Raw genomic sequence first — 16,832 nt, 5'->3', positions numbered from 1 at the left:
TCCCCTGCCTTCCCCCTCTCCTCTCCTCTCCTCTCCTCTCCTCTCCTCTCCTCTCTTCTCCTCTCCTCCCCTCCTCCCCTCCCAGTCTCTCTCTCTCTGCCTTTCTCTGTCTCTATCCCCCCACTCCCACCCTCTGCCTTTCTCTGTCTCTATTCACTCAACTCCCTTCCCCGTGCCCTGAATTAACTCTATTCTATACTATACCATCTGTGTGGCTGGTCCTTCAGGGGTAAGGGATGTCTCTGCACGGGCCCTCAGAGGTACCCCCTTCTCCCACAGCTGACTACATATCCACCAAATATATTCTTTCTCTCCTCTCCTTGTTTTTATAAAACACAACATATCTGATCTCAGCTTTCATCTGAGGAGCAGCGAGAAGGGCAGGCCCCTTGCAGAGCACCCTGTGTGTGCCCACCCCACCAAATCTCCAAGCAAATTGGGTTTGGAAGCTGCAGGGGAGGTCAGCAGGCCCAGAACTGAAACATAGACTCTTCCTGTAACTGGCCAGGCAGGGATAAGGACAATCAAAATAGATACTATGTCCCTCTGCTCTGCTACCAGACTAGGAGATAACAAGCGAGCAGAGAACTAGAATTTCCTCAGGAGTCTCAGGGTTTGAGGAGGAGAAGGCTGAAGCACTGAGAGGCACAGTGCCAGCTGGAAGAGACGACATGATTCTAAGAACTCATCAGAACACAATGTGATGGACGTGGCCACATTGTCACCAGGACTGTCCAGCTATGCCTATAGCCTGACCCTTATCCTCACGTCAGGACCCAGATGACAGACGTAGGGTGGAATGGATCTCTTCCTTTTTCCCAGTGTGGTCTTGCTTTGAAATTCTCTTCCTCTGTGTTTTACTATTAACTTGGCTTGTGTATATGTCTTATTAATGCCAAGTAGACCAGTCCAGCTTGCCAAGGTTATCCTAGGGACACGGGCTCTGATCCTAACTCTGGGAGCATTCTGGAGTGTGCAGACAGGTCCACCTAACATTCCAAGAGAACGGCAATGCCTGATGAGCCACTAGGCGGGTGCTCAGGACCTGAGGATCATCAACTTTGCTTTGCAGAAGTTTGCCCTGTTCTAAGACATCAAGTCCAGAACCAGCACGGCACAGTCACATGCAGCTGTAATGGCCAGGGGAGATGGAGGATCCAGGGGCTAGCCTGGGCTTTACCAGTGTATCTCAAGGTAAATAAGCTGGTAATCTGATAAGGGATGAATCCAGTCACCGCACTGTTGAAAATCGATTAATGAGATTCCTGTGTCTTATACTTTGCAGAAACAGGAGCACATGCTACCTATCTGAGACTCTGACTTGCCTCACTCCTGTGGCCACCTCTACAGAAAACCTGGGCTGGAAAAGGCTCCCAGGGGAGAAAGCCGGTCAGCCTACACAGCAGCAAACACATAGGCCCATCACGGGAGGCCAACTTTCTGAGTCTCGGTTTAAACCTTTGTAATGTTCAGGATAGAAACAGTCCAAGGGCATGGAACCCCAGAGTGCTCGGAGAATCACCTCTAACTCTGGAACATAAATCCCACTTAATCCACAGGATAATCACTGCAAGCCACATCACCCCACTTATCACAGACACCGAATGCCAAGCGGGAGGAAGGCTCAGCTCTGTCTTAGCTCAACGGATTTCCAGTTACAAGACGGCCTCAGCCAGCAGCCCCTTTGCAGGAACATCTTTAGTGCCTGTCCGCGCGTGCAGCAGGTTGCAGCGAGAGGACCTGCGTGCTCCGAGCGGACAGCCATGCGTGTCAGTGTGTTTGACGAGCTGAGGAAATGTTACCAGGTCTGCTAGGGAGGCGGGTTGGGACATTTGTTTTGAAGTAATCTTATCTTACCTGAAAAAGGGTAGGCGTCACCTGCTTCTTGGAGAGATGGCTCTGGACATGTTCTACAGCTTGCTTTGAGAATTGCTTTAAGGAGAAAAAGGGGAAAAAAAGGAAGGAAGGAAGAAAAAGAGAGAGAAAAGAAGGAAGAAAGAAAGAGAGGATTTTTTAATAAGGAGGTGACATGTCTGTAGATTACGCATTACAACAGTGATCCCCTAAGAGTGACCCGTGGGCTCTCTGAAGACAATCCAAGCACATACTGTCCTCTGGGTACCCATAGTCCTTCCTTGGGGTGCCCAGAATAGACCCCTCAGCAGGTCAAGGTTGCCATGGCAACAGAGCATCAGGAGGCCTACCACCGCCTGACTATGTACATAACCATTTCCTTCCTTAATGACAGTTCTACAGATGTAAGCTATCTGCTGTGTCAGAGAACACAGATGCAGGGTCATGCACCTAGGAATTCAACACAAGGATTACAAGACGGGCCACAGTGACAGATGGCTCTGGGGCCCGGAGGTCTCACTGAGCCCCAGCAGAGGGCAAACAGGACAGAACTTCTGTCGGTGTGGGTTGCCAACTACATCTTCCGGAAACCTTTCAATGTGGTCTCCTTTATTCGAATTGTTTCTCGGGTGATTAACGAGATTCCTGTTTCTTTTTTTTTTTTTTTTTTTTTTTTTGGTTCTTTTTTTCCGGAGCTGGGGACCGAACCCAGGGCCTTGTGGAGATTCCTGTTTCTTACAGTTCACAGAAACACTAACACATGCTACTTATCTGAGACTCCGACTGTCCTCACTCCCACAGCTACCTCTACAGACAACCTGGGCTGCAAAAGGCTCTTGGGGGAGAAGTCGGTCAGTCTAGACAGCAGCAAACGCATAGGCCTGTCATGGAGGGATCAGCTCTCCAAGTCTCAGTTTAAATCTTTGTAGTGTTCAGGATAGAAGTGGTTGAGCGGTATGTGACCCCAGAGTGCTCAGAGCATTGCCTCTAACTCTGGAGCATACATCTCACTCAATCTGGCAGGGGGATAGAGGGTGGGGATAAACTCCACAAGCCATTTGAACAAAACCCACCACTCTGTTGAAGTGCACCTCAGAGCTGAGCTGAGGAAAGCCAAGTTCACGCAGGCTCCACCAACTACACGCATCCTCCAGGGCTCAGGCCACGCCCAGCCAAGGCACCCAGGTACAAAGCAGTGAGCACGTATCAGGCTCCAATTCCCTCTACATAGCACAGCGAAGAAGCAGCAGAAGCTTTGAGAGAGGCCAGCGTGTGCCCCAACCACTCACACATCGCTACAAACTGTAACCACATCCTAAGTGCTAAGGCATGGCTGGGCCATCCAGACAGCTGCCCTGACACGGTGCAATGTCATCCCTTTGTGTTGTCACAGACGGGAGCCTCTGGCCACACGGGGCTCCAGGGTACCTGAGACACAGTTCACGGGAAGCCCGGAAGTGACTCCATCTAATTGTAATTGCTTTAGGTAAACTCAAGTAGCCACATGTGGCTAGTGGCCTCAGACAAAGTAGGTGAAGACCGTGTGTTCTTTGAAAACAGCCTGAGTTGCAACCACATTACAATGTCTACCTTGCTATATAATCCATTCGCTCCTGTGTCACCTCCTAGGACCTAGTTTATCCCAATTAGATTGTTTTGTCCAACTCCTAAGGGAGACAATGACTTCTCCGATCATGAATAAAATTAGCATGGTATTAGTAATCCTGATCAATCCCAATCACTGAAGATCTATATTAATATAACTCTGGTTTGCCCAACAGTCAAAGTATAGCTAAATCTAATCCAATGAGGCAAGCCCTAGGGAGATGGCTCAGTGCTGTTTGCCTAGCAAGCATGAGGCCCTGGGTTCAACTCTAGACCCCCTAAATGATACAGCAACACTAACCATCATCATCACCATCATCATCATCATCACCACCACCACCACCACCATCATCATCATCATCACCACCATTACCATCACCACCACCATCACCATCACCATCATCACCATCACCAGCATCAGTGAGTCAGTGTTAGTGTTTAGGAAACTGTCGAAGATCAGCCTGGGCTACACACAGAGACTCTGTCAATGCCGCGCGTGGTGCCGTCTGGGGCTCGGGATGGGACACTCACGTGTGTGCTGGACAGAAGCTCCCTCATGATGTAGGCGTCGTACATCTGCCGACTCCGGTGCAGCCGGTCTTCTTCGTTGTCCAGTTTCTCGTATTCCTTTATCTAGATTTCCGGAGGTTGTCAACATTAGCTCACGGCTTCCTAGAAACCGGCTTTATTTAGAACTACAGCTGACCCGGGCGGGAACCCTTCCCCAGGAGATAAAAACAAATTACGGAGGCAGCGATTCCCCTAAAAATGACCACGTTGCATGAGGAGATAACGAGGCTGCCCACGCATTAGACCCAGCTAGAAACACAAACAGGTTTCCCTGAGCATTTTAATGTGGAAACAAAGTCTACCGTGACCACAATTATCCCACACAGCATAGATAGAAGCCAGGGGCCACTTGAGAGCTGTTTGCCTGGGCTGGCAGGAACAGGGACTTGATCCCCACGGGGTGGCTTTGAACTTACAGGCCAGTGTTTGCACACTGGAATCAAAACCAGTCAATCCTAGGGAGATTCCTCATACAGGTGAGGTCACAGTTTGGGGGAGGGGGAAGAGGGTGTCACCACGGAGGCCCCTGTGACTACAGATGGTTCCCACGCTGAGACGTTATGAGGATCCAGTCCACAGTGTAGCATGGTGGCTGGCAGTCACACCAGAGGGCCTTCTGGGGCTAGGAATGGGGTCTTCTTGGGGCAGACCACACTGTGGAACCATCCCAAGAGGATCAGACGGCCTCAGCAAGGCTGGCATATCCAAGCACCCTCCTTCAGTCTCTAAAAACTAACTGCAGAGCAGCTGCACCACCACGGCAAGGCACACAGTGTCAGGCACAGTGCACCCAAGCCCTAGGAGAGGATGGGGCGGGGCTTAGCTGACTTCTTGCTTGGTTGACTCCCCGGGTTGCATTTTGGTCTTGGAATAGTCAAGGGTTAACGCCAGAAGGCCTAAACGCTAGAACAGATGCCAAGCCAACCGGAGGCCAAAGCGGGTCCCTGATAAACAACCTGGAGGGGTAGCGCAGCCTCCCAGAACTAATGTCCTGAGCACAACTGTAAAGGGATGCATTCAGGACACCCATGAGACACGGTGCTTCTGGCGAGTCAGATGCTCGCTCCTGGAAGTTTCCATGATTTGTCTCCCGCAGCTACATGGACAATCCCGGCTTCATGAACACACAACGCACAGCACCCTGTCCGTGCTCTGGGACCTGGGTCCGATTAACCCCACATGAACATCAGACAGCGCAGAGAGAGCAAGGGGGCCGGCGGGCGGCTGAAACCCACACCTCACTTTCTTTCAGAAGGCTCATCATCATCCATGACGAGGCTTCCCAAAGGACCTCCTGACTGCGGCTCACATTTAATAATGGTAGGAGGGCTGGGCTGGCACTCAGGCGATGAGCCTCCATGCTGAAAGATGGCGGTGACAGCATACGACAATTAGACAGTCATTCTCTGATTGGACACGCACATGGCTGCACATGTCACTGCCCAGGCCACCTCTGTGTCCCAGGCCCACCTCTCTGGAATCCGAGCCCAGTGTCTCCAGGGTTTTGCTTCCATTCCCCCCTCAGTCTCCCATTGGCTTCCAGAGCCCTGGACACCCTGTAAGGCTATCACTAGCCATACAGACCTTAGGGTAGCTACCAGGCCTGCAGATGCCAACAACTGCACATTTGCCCTTTCCCGCTGGGTATCTACAAAGCAGCCCTACTTGGGTTCATCTAAAGGAGCCCCATCTCTACTTGCAGTGGATCATAACCACCTCGTCCCACTGGATTTCTTCGTCAGAAACCCCGAGCTGAAAGGAAGGCTGTCATTCACTTCCCCCTCGGCCAAATGCTGCACCCTCGAGTCTAGCCCATCAGATCATCAGACCTGTGCTTCATCTGACATCCGTCAAAATCCTGCTTAGAGCAGAATGGTCCTCCCGACACCATGACTGTCAGTTCAAGGATGCATGACGACAGTTGCACCGGAGAGCAAGCTAACAGACACGGATAATGGAGAAGTTGACAAAATCTCATGCTGGAATTTCCAGCCCCAATCAGCCCATATTAAAACACACACACACACACACACACACACACACACACACACACACACACTCCAGTTGTTATAACTATAAGCTGTATGCCTAGATTGGGTAGATATAACACTGTACTAACCTGATCCTCAGCTATAAGACCCCTTGATACTTACAGCTTCTCCCAGCTATGATGTTGGGAGAAACCTCTCTCCCCCTGCCCTCACTCTCAAACCTCCAGTCCCACCTTTCCCTTCTACTGCCCAATCACAAGCTCTAGCCTTTACTGATCAGTTATAATGGGGAGAAGGTTCACACGAGATCACCAGAGTACAGGAAGGACTGACCCTCAGGGGCAAGCCCTCTTGAGGAAGCAGAATTAACATCAGAATACAACAGCATCAGGACAACTCAGGACAAATATCTACATAGATAATTCTGTCAAACACGCTGGGCACCTGATGACGCATGGGCATCTGGGCATAGCCAGCCTCGGTGGCCCTGAATAAGAGTCACTGATGGTATACCACAGGGTTGGGGAGAGCCTGTGAGAGTTAGGGGCTCATTGGTCAATCATCAATCACACTGTTCTCTACATGTTTATGCTGTTCACCTGTGGAGATCCATGAGATCCAATCCAACAAGACCAGAGCCAGAATAATCAGGGAAGGACCATACATCAGTGACTACAGTGAGACATAGAGCACACCTGTGTGGTGGGTAGCAACATAAAAAAAAAAAAAAACAACTTGCTATTTCGTTTTTACCTTCGACTTGCTTACAGCCTGGAGTTACAGCCTGGGATTGTGACTGGGAGGAAGCCAGATTAGTTTAGGGGATTGAAGTAGAATGATATTGCTCAGTGGTTGTGCCTGTAAAGCTTGTTGAATAGATAGAATACTGCAGTCTCAATTCCTTGGGTTAAGAAGAAAACTGCAACAAACTTTTAGAAACAGCTGCCGATAAAAGTTTTGCTGTGAGAGGCCCTGCCCACGCTTCCAGAGGAATGCAGATTTGGGAACTTGGGGTGAGGAATGCTTTAAGCACTGCTTAATGGACCATAGTTGTAGAAGACAGGAGTACTGAGGAATTTTCTACAGTAGGTGGCCTGTGGGCCTGTCTAGGGACCATTGTCTTGACTGTCCATTGATGTGAGAAGCCTCAGCCCGTTCATGGGAAACACTGCTCCCTGGATGGAGGAGGAGGGTCCTGAATAGTTAGAGGAGAAAGTTAGCCTAGAGCAAGCTAGCAAGGGATAGCCTTGGGGTCTTGCTGCTCTTGATTGTGATGTGGCCAGCTTTGAGCTTCTGCCTGGGCTTCAATGACAGAGTGTAACTGGGATTTTAAGCAGAATAATCCCTCCCTCCCCACCATTTCTTGTCCGGGCATTTTATCGCAGCAGCAGAAATGAAAACCCAAACAGTAACTATCCAAAAAAAAAAATCGACTGGGAATTTCAGAAGGGAAAATATAAGATATGAAATAAACCATTCAGTGGATAGAGGGGAGAGCAGGCTTCGGAAGCTGAGACAAAGGGTCTGTGGATTCAAACACAGACCAAAGATATTATCCAGTTTCTAGAAGAGGGAAAAAAAGTGAAAAAGAAAAACTGAACACAGTTTTGGGGCCAGCAAGATAATATCCATCGATCATGAAAATAGGACTGGAATCTGGGAAGAGAGGAAGAGGTACTCTAAAAAAATAAACTCCCTCGTTGCTTCTGATTTGGCTGAGGATATAAATGCACGGGCTGGAGACTTTCAGCAAATGCTGCAAAAGTGATTATGATATCTACAGTCCCTGGGAAGCGGACGTCGCCAGCATGGGGATGAACAGCAGGCTCCTGTTCCTATGAAGAAGCACTGTAAAGACTGAGAGAGGCCTCTTCCCCAGAACCACAAGCAGCTGTGGCTGTGGCCATAGCACAGGGAGAAAGGAGCCAAAGGAAGGTCTGGGACGGCAGGCAGCTCACTTCATATAGTGACATCCTAGCAATATGTCTGTGAGATCGGCCACAGAGCTTCAATGTACGAGAAAAGACAACAGAAATCAGCAATGTATTCCACCATCCTGAGTGGGAGACTTTAATATCGCTCTCAGGTCTGGTGACAAAGACCTGAGGTAAACTGAGTCAGGATGAAGGGAATCCAACCCATGGCAGAGGCTCACAGATAAGCACACCCAATCAGAATCTGCCATTGTGTCTGTGGTTTAATTCCCCTGTCTTCTTCTTTCCTCCATGTTCACGCTGCCCTCAATTTCAGTTCCTCCTGTGTCACGCTCCTCCCCACCATGGTAGCTGTGTGGCCTCCTGTGCACTCCCGAACCCACCAAGAGGCCAGTCTTCTCAGCTGAGCTCTTGTTTAAATGTCACCTTGCTGCAATCACCTTGAACACATCCACATCAAGTAGCCAGCAACCCACAATCCCTGTTCTGAGCTGCCCCGAGCAGTTGTGCATTCACACTGGACAGGTCACTCCCACCAGGGTCTCCCTAGCTTACTCTTCCAGCTTCCAGGATGTCTGCATCCTCTAACCCAATAAGGCTTAGTTAGATTTTTATGGGCCTTCCAGAAACATCTACACTAACTCTCTGGGCCCCTCCAACCACAAACTTCACCCAATGTCTTAGGGAAAGCACATGTATGTTTGGGAAACTCAGCCCCACAATGTCCTGACTCTAGTCCTCCAAGATGGCCAGCAAGCCCCAAGTTAGCTTCTCTTTCAAACCCAGCAGCCCTCAGCCTCGGCTCCCATGGAAGCAGCAACCAAGATCTATAGATAGCCAAGAGCCAGGTGCTGCCTGTGACCCCCGAAGAACTCTGAAGCCTCTGGAGTCAGCTACATTCTTCCTCTAACTTGCTCCAAAGCCTCCAGGGCAGCAGTTCTCATCTTCCTGATGCTGGGACCCCATATTACAGTCCCTTGTGTTGTGATGACCCCAACTATGAAATCATTTCCTTGCTACTTTATAACTGTAATTTTGCAACTGTTGCAAATCATAATGTGAGTATCTGGTTGCTACTTCTTAACTGTAATTTTGCTACTGTTGCAAATCATGATATAAATATCTGGTGTGCAGGATATCAGACACCTGACCCCTGTGAAAGGGTTCTTCAGCCCCCAAAGAGGCTGCCACCCACAGGTTGAGAACTGTCCATTGCTGCTTTAAAGCCAGAGCTATGTGTGCATCAGGCCTGGCTTGTGGGCATGGCCACCACTGCTGAGACATCTGCACCGTAAGGATTTTAATGAACTTCTCAATTACATAAGGTGTTTACGATCCTTAAGATTTTTTTCTCAATGCTCATCTGAACACATTTTGGAAGGGAATTTCGCAGGAGGGCCGAGTCTTACCTCTTCATAAAATTTCACCTGAGGCACCGCTTCACCGATTTCATTCAAGCAGAAATCTTTAAATAGCAGGAAGCCTAAAAGGGGGGTGGGGGGAGAAGAGGAAAAACTTCAGTCTGGGAAATGAAGAAATTATATCCTGCAGGGCTTCCCTGAAGTAATGTGCTCATAGCTCAGCATCTTGAATTGGCCAGGGACCCCAGGTGACTGTGCCACACTTGTTGTGTTTTATAGAAAAGAAAGAGCCAAGGTAGAGGAGAGGTATGGTGAGGTGGGAGGGGGTGGCTTGGTGGGCCCATGCTGAGGCAACCCTTCCCCCTGAGGTACCAGCCCATATGATGGGTTTAGTATAGAATAGAGTTTATTTAGGGCATGGGGAGGGGAGCTGAGGAGGGAGTAGGGACAGAGAGAGAGAGAGACAGAGACAGAGACAGAGACAGACAGAGAGACAGAGAGCGGGGAGGGGGGAAGGGAGTGGAGAGGAGGGGAGAGGAGAGGGGAGGAGAGGCCAGAGGCAAGGAACATGTGAAGAGAAGGAGAAAGGGGCCAGGGAGGGAAGAGAACAAGGAGTATTGGCAGTTCATCTCTGCTTATGGCCCCTCCCATCATGTAAATGAGCATTATCCTGAGGTCCCAGGTCACCATATGGAGTAAGCAGTCCAAGAGGGCAGAGATGCAGAGCAGAGCGGGTTCCTGTGAAGACAGGGCTGGCTGCCTGGAGCTGGCCCAGCTTACCCGGTTCTTCTCTCCACCTTCTCTCCTACCTCCCATTTCAGCAAACTCACAAGCTCCCCATTCTCAAAGGGTTCTTGGCTCAGGACACCAGAACCATTTGAAGCAAACCATACCTTATGCCTGGAGCACCCCACCCCCAACCCCCACACAAACAGTTCCCTCCAACGTGTCCCCAGGATCTGCCTATGCTCTGATGTCTGCCCTGGAAGAGACAGAACCCCATGGTAGAATCCATATGGGGGAGGGGGGTGTCCCTGTCCATACATGATTGCTCAAAGGTGAGTGTGCAGGTGTGTGCACATGTCTGCATGTGCAGGCCAGGTATCAATTCCAGGGGTCTCCTGTTGAGCCCTGGAATCTGTCTGTCTCAGTGGTGCTGGAGTTAGAGGTGAGCACGGACCATAGGCTCACCTCACTTCATTGCACTGAGCACCTCCCCGAGCCCAGGAGAGGGCAGCCTTTTCCACCGCTTCCCCAACAGGCATCCAGGGAGACACCTGCCACTCTAGTAAATTTTCTGTATCTAAAGTTCCTGTCCTTCACAAACACAGCACCTAGCAGAAGCCTCACAGCCAAGCCTGGGCTAGCCAATTGCATTAAGGGTAGAGGTGGAGGAGTCAGAATACAGAAAGTTGGGGACTAGGGAGATGTGCCTGCCTGCCTAGCCAGAAGAGGGTGTTAGATCCCTTAGAGCTGGACTTAGAGGTGGGTGTGTGCTGTCAGGTATGAATTCTGGGATCTGACCACCCTGGTCTCTCAGAAGAGTAGCAAGAACTCTTAACCACGGAGCCACCTTTCCAGCTCCCAAATGACACTCTTTTAAGTTAATTTTTGAAACAGAAACACCCCAGTAAAACAGTGGGTAAGCTGTCTGGGTGTGGAGGTTGAACACTTTGAGTGCAGGCACATAGAAGGGCCCTGATGCAGCTGTGATTCTCTGAGGTATTCTGAGACTCCCCCTACCAACCACTAGAGAGCCAGGTTACAAAAACTGTGCTCAGTGAGGGTCTCCTTCATTGCTGGGGAGGGGTAGTAATGCCGTAGTTCCTCCTGCTTCTGAATCCATGGGCACAGAAGAGACTCTGCTGCTTAGTGACTGAAGGCCAAGGGCCCTTGGATGGAGACTCACTAGGGGTATGAGGAAGGATGTGTGTGTCATACAGGAGGAGGGGCCTAAGCACTCAGCTCCACTAAGCACCAAAGACTTTGTCCATGGAGTTAAAGCCAGTGGGAACTGCAGCTTGACTCAGAATGAACGGCTCAGGGTCCAGACCCTTCAGGAATGACGGTGTTTCCCCCACAAGCAAAGACTTCAGTGGAGGAGCTTAGGGAAGCAGAGGGTTGGGGTTGGGGGATAGAAGGCAGCTTTGACTGTTAGCCAGGACCAAGTAGCCAAGCTCAGAACTAATCAGGTGTCATAGACTTCCTCCATGTTTTAGGCATGAGTCTGTGCAGACACTAAGCAAAGGGCTCTGATTTCTTCCCTCTTTTATCCTCTCACCAGATGGACCAACTTCCCCTTCGTGTGTGAGCGCTGTTAACCATGTAGCTTGTGGGATAGAGGGGAGAGGAGGGGAGAATGGTAACCATTTTCCCAGGTCCTTGCACCCTCATGGAAAAAGTTACTGCGTTTTCAGTTGTACACGGTGCTTGGACATGAGAAGAGAGACACCCAAGGCGGTGCAACAGTTGACACCACCTGAGGCAGAGGACTGACGGTAAACTGCATAAGGTAGCAGAGAAAGACTGTGCCAAGGTGGCCCTTCCTATGACTCTGTGTGTGTGTGTGTGTGTGTGTGTGTGTGTTTGTATGTATGTGTGTATGTGTTTATCTGTGTCTGTGCGTCTGTGTATATATGTATGTTTATGTTTGTATGTCTGTGTGTATCTATGTGTCTATGTGTGTCTGTGTTTATGTGAATGTGTATATATGTTTGTCTGTGTATGTGTGTCTGCATGTTTATGTGTGTCTGTGTGTATATGTGTATGTTTGTGTGTGTATATGTATGTATCTACAAGTCTGTATATATGTGTATGTATGTATATTTGTGTCTGTGTCTGTTTGTCTGTATGTCTGTGTATGTCTGTGTATATGTGTATATGTGTGTATATGTGTATGTGTGTGTCTGTGTCTTTGTGTGTGTTTGTGTATCTATGTGTATATGTGTGTCTCTGTGTGTGCCTGTGTATATATGTGTGATGTGTTTGTATGTGTATATGTATATATGTGTGTAAGTGTGTGTGTACACAGAGCTCTAACTGACATCCAAAATCGTCGATAGTTCACAGAGCAGACCTGTGCACTTGCACAGTGAAAACTCCTATAAACGCAGGGAAAGCTGAAGGCTCACCTGGAGAGAGGATGGTAATGGAGACAGACAACGGGGGACACAGAGGCTCAGGTGTGAGCCGTGAGCATGTTAGTGGTGACTTAGTTCCCTGGTGGGTGTGGAGTGTGGAGCACCTCATCCATGAGTTCCCCAGCACTGTACCATGGCCAGCTCAGAAAGGAACGCTGCTCTTAGATGCACAGACTCATTCACAGTGTCTGAGGGGCATGGTGTATCTGATTCACCAAAGGACACACAAGCACAAGATAAAAACAGAACAAAACTACAAGAGAACATGAAGAGAGTGGCAAAAACCGCGAGCACCAGGCTTCTAGGATGAGGCTCCTTCACCTGCCCTCGGGGATAAAGACGCTTAAAATGACAGAAAACACAAAATTATATTTTTACAAAAGGCAATATATGGATCCAAGTGGTACCCACCTACAATCCAGCACCCAAGAGGCTGCGGTAGGAGGACTGTTAAACTGCTAGACCAAAATCCTGGGCTACATAGCAGATTTCAGGCTAGCCTGGACTACACTGTGAGACTATGCCTGAAATAAAACAAACACCAACGCGACGGGTGACAGAGGTAAAGTAAAAAGTAAGGTTATGTAACTTACAGAAGGAGCTATTGTATTGTGCTGGAGAAATAACCAAACCCCCGCCTTTAACAATTAAAAAATTTAATGTAGGAATAAGTGATGTCGTCGTGGGTTTCTAATGTGAATTGCTTTTCATAATTAGCGATTACCTAACCTCTTGAGATTGTTGAGTTTGGCATTAAAGAAAAAACAAACTTTGAGTACATTGTATCCTTGGGCTAACACACAAGAAAAAAAATGTAAATGCTAATACAATTTACCGGGAGTGCATTTTAGATCCACTGCAATTAACCTGATGTGGAGAGGTAAGGAGGAGCCGCCGTACAGGCAGCCAAGATGGCATGCTCCAAGAGTTCTCTAAAACTCCTTCAGATGGCTGTTTCCCTGCTCCACACCAGTGTCTTCTTCTTCTTCAGGAGTGACTGAGCAAACATTCCCCCCACACACTCTGCCCTGCGATCATGTCAAGTGGCTCAAAATGAATTTCTCTATGCCAGTATCATGAACGGACCACGTGAATTACCCTGAAACATGGCATGACTATTGAGCCTGCTTCAATTAGGTGAACAAGCTCACAAAAACCAACATGGTGTGCTTCTAGCATTTGTATATAGTTCCTCAAGTTTAAAAAGAAAGAAAAAAAGAGTTTGGGCAGATGAGATGTCTCAGTGGGTAAAGGAACTTGCCACCAAGCTGACCACCTGAGTTTGGTCACCAGGACCCATGTAGGAGAAGGAAAAACGTGACTCCCATAAGTTGTCCTCTGACCTCCACAGATGCACTTTCACAAACACACACAACACTACACACACACACACAATCAGACACATACACAAACACACATGCACAAACACACACATACATATACAGACAAATATACACACACATACATACACATACACACATACAAACACACACACAAACACACACATATATATACAGACAAATATACACACACATACATACACATACACACATACAAACACACACAAACACACACATCCACAAACATACACATACATACATACATATACACAAACACACATACAAATACATATATACACACATACGTATATATACACAAACACACATACATACACAAACACACACACTATCAAACACATACACAAACACACATACAAACACATAAAAATGCACACACACACATACACATACACACATACAAACACACACACAAACACATAAAAATGCACACACACACATACACATACACACATACAAACACACACACAAACATACACATCCACAACCATACACATACATACATACATATGCACAAACACATATACAAATACATACATACACACATACGTACATATACACAAACACACATACATACACAAATACACACACAAACACATATAAATGCACACACACACACACACACACACACACACTGCAACTTTTTTTTTCTTTTTTTCGGAGCTGGGGACCGAACCCAAGGCCTTGCGGTTGCTAGGCAACAATGCAACTTTTAAAAGAAAAGATTCTTGGAGCAATTTTCAGAGGCTTTCAGCTCTCAGATTCCATTTTTTTTCTAAACACAGCAAACTTAATTGAACAATCCCATTACAGGATGGGTGGTCAGACATCAGCGTAGCCAAGAGCCATGGTGTAAAGACCAGAGGACAAGGAAACAGAAGCAAGCCTGAGACTCGGAGACACCTCCAGCTTGCAGCACCCAGACAGGAGACGCCAGGAACTAGACAGCCCCGGAATAAAAATAAAATAATCCAAAGGGCAGACAGTGAGCACCCACCATCTTGACGCTGTATAGAATGACAAAATGGCCCCAGTAGGGAAACCATTTGTACTGAATTTTCTTACAAAGCTTCAAAGGTTAGCCGAGGAGCTTCAGATGGAGCAAGAGCTAGGAACTGAGCCACGATAAAGTAAAACGCTTCCCTGTGGCATGATAAAGTAACTGAAGAGGTTTACTTCAGCCTTCCGCACGCACACAGCACACGGAAGCACACGCAGCAGTGCCGTTCATACCGGTGGGTGCGATGTTAGGGACAAGTCTAACCAGACACGCGTATGTCGCCTAGGCTGAACGTTACGAGACACCGATGACTAAGATCAAGAGGGCACACATCCGTCAAGAGCCACATCACGTTCCAGGGCAGCATTGATTAAACCCGCCTTCCAATTAGTGCGATCCCGGCGCCAGGTCCAGCGGGAAATGTTGTAGGAAGTCAGTCCACGAATTCTCACATTTATGGCAAAGAGTGCAGACAACAACAGCAGGGGCTGGCCCCCTCGTTAAACTTTTTAAGTTAGTACATAATGGTGCACAGTGGTCGGGGTTTGGGCATTCAGACTTAAACCTTCCCAGAAAGAAGTCCCAGGAAGGGCCCTGCTGCTTTAGAGTCAGGAGAAAAGTGTTCAACTCTGGGTGGCCAGGCTACACTGGTTGGAATCCAGGCCTGACAGTTCCCAGGAAACCCAGCAGGCTCTTAGGGGAGTTAATGGGATCGTTTATTTATCAAATGACGTGGCTCGTGTGAACAAGAGGGCGAACGGCCGTGCATGTGGCTGAAGGACAATCCGTGGAATGCCCTGGACTGGATGCCAAAACAAAATAAAACCAGGGGTGGGGGCAGGGGGAATTCTAGAATGCTGTCACAGGGAAATCGCACCCAGCCCTGCAGATAGCTGGACTCCTTCCAGCTTTATGGAGTGGTCCTGTCACACGATGATAGTCTCCAGCCACAGACCAGGGCGGGCTGCCTCCGGGTTACACTGCTTTATTCCCCCCTCTCAGTCTCAGGCACCTTGTCCTTAGGGTTTCTTCTGCCACAGCTAACAGCTGATTTGGGCTCACACTTCCACACCAGTCTGTCACAGAAGGAAGTCAGGGCAGGAAGTCACACAGGACAGGAACCTGGAGGCAGGAACTAATGCAGAGGCCGTGGAGGGGTGCTGCTTGCTCAGCCTGCTTTCTTATAGACCCCAGGACCACCAGCCCAGGGATGGCCCCGCCCACAATGGGCTGAGCCCTTCCCATCAATCATTTATTAAGAAAATGCCCTGCAGGGTTGCCTCAAGACAACCTCATGGAAGAGTTTTCTCAATCGATGTTCCCTCTCTCCAAACGGCCCTAGCTTATGTCAAGCTGACAGAAAACTAACCATGACGTTCTTCTACAGCACAAACGCTGACAGCTAAACAGATCTCAAATGATTTATGAAGGAAAAGAAATACTCAAATAGACCATCATAGAACCATCCACCCGCACTGGCGTCTGTGGATATCAGGCACGGGAGTGTCACACACCATAGATGCCCACCATGTCCTGCCTCTACATGAGGTAATCAAGAGCAGTCATTGAGCAGAGTGTGTCTCCTCTGTGCTCCATGCTGACTTTGAGTCCCATGGGAACGTCTTCCCAGGGGTACTACATTCCAGACAAGTTTACTGACAGTAAAAAAAACCCTGTGTCCCACGCATGTGTCATACCACACATATGACTGTGGAGCCCTCAGAGCTGTCATTCACTGACAACAGAGAGCCAACAGCTGCCTTGAGTACAGGAACAGACTGCCTGGGGGGAGGGGTGCACAGCTTACACAGCTTCCTTCTGGTACCCCAGGAGGCTGCAGCCCCTCTGCTCTCTGGTGTCTTTTCCCAGTAGTCCTTCCCCAGTCACCCAGACCATACCTGATGTCTCAGTTAAGGTTTTACTGCTGTGAGCAGACAGCATGACCAAGGCAACTCTTTTTTTTTTTTCAGTTACTACTGTACTTTATTGTGTTCAACCAAATCACCATGTTACAAAAAT

The 16,832-nt window shown here is 48.6% G+C and overlaps 1 protein-coding gene and 1 long non-coding RNA gene across 3 annotated transcripts in view; one reads left to right on the top strand and one right to left on the bottom strand.

Moving 5' to 3' along the window:
- Positions 1 to 16,832, bottom strand: part of Grk3 (G protein-coupled receptor kinase 3) — a 110,576-nt gene that overhangs the window by 54,051 nt on the left and 39,693 nt on the right. For both annotated transcript variants that reach the window (XM_039089109.2, NM_012897.3), the window contains 3 exon segments: positions 9,364 to 9,437; positions 3,991 to 4,092; positions 1,858 to 1,932 (listed from right to left, as the gene is read on the bottom strand). In XM_039089109.2, the coding sequence (XP_038945037.1) occupies positions 1,858 to 1,932; positions 3,991 to 4,092; positions 9,364 to 9,437 (251 nt within the window).
- Positions 764 to 2,449, top strand: LOC134481309 (uncharacterized). The gene is made up of 2 exons (XR_010056819.1): positions 764 to 1,194; positions 1,286 to 2,449. It is a non-coding gene; the product is annotated as an uncharacterized LOC134481309 (long non-coding RNA).

The sequence above is a fragment of the Rattus norvegicus genome, chromosome 12 (genome assembly GCF_036323735.1).
Source record: "Rattus norvegicus strain BN/NHsdMcwi chromosome 12, GRCr8, whole genome shotgun sequence".
NCBI classification, from domain to species: Eukaryota; Metazoa; Chordata; class Mammalia; order Rodentia; family Muridae; genus Rattus; species Rattus norvegicus.
Note: the sequence above shows the minus strand (reverse complement) of the source record. Positions and strands in the feature narration are given on the sequence as shown.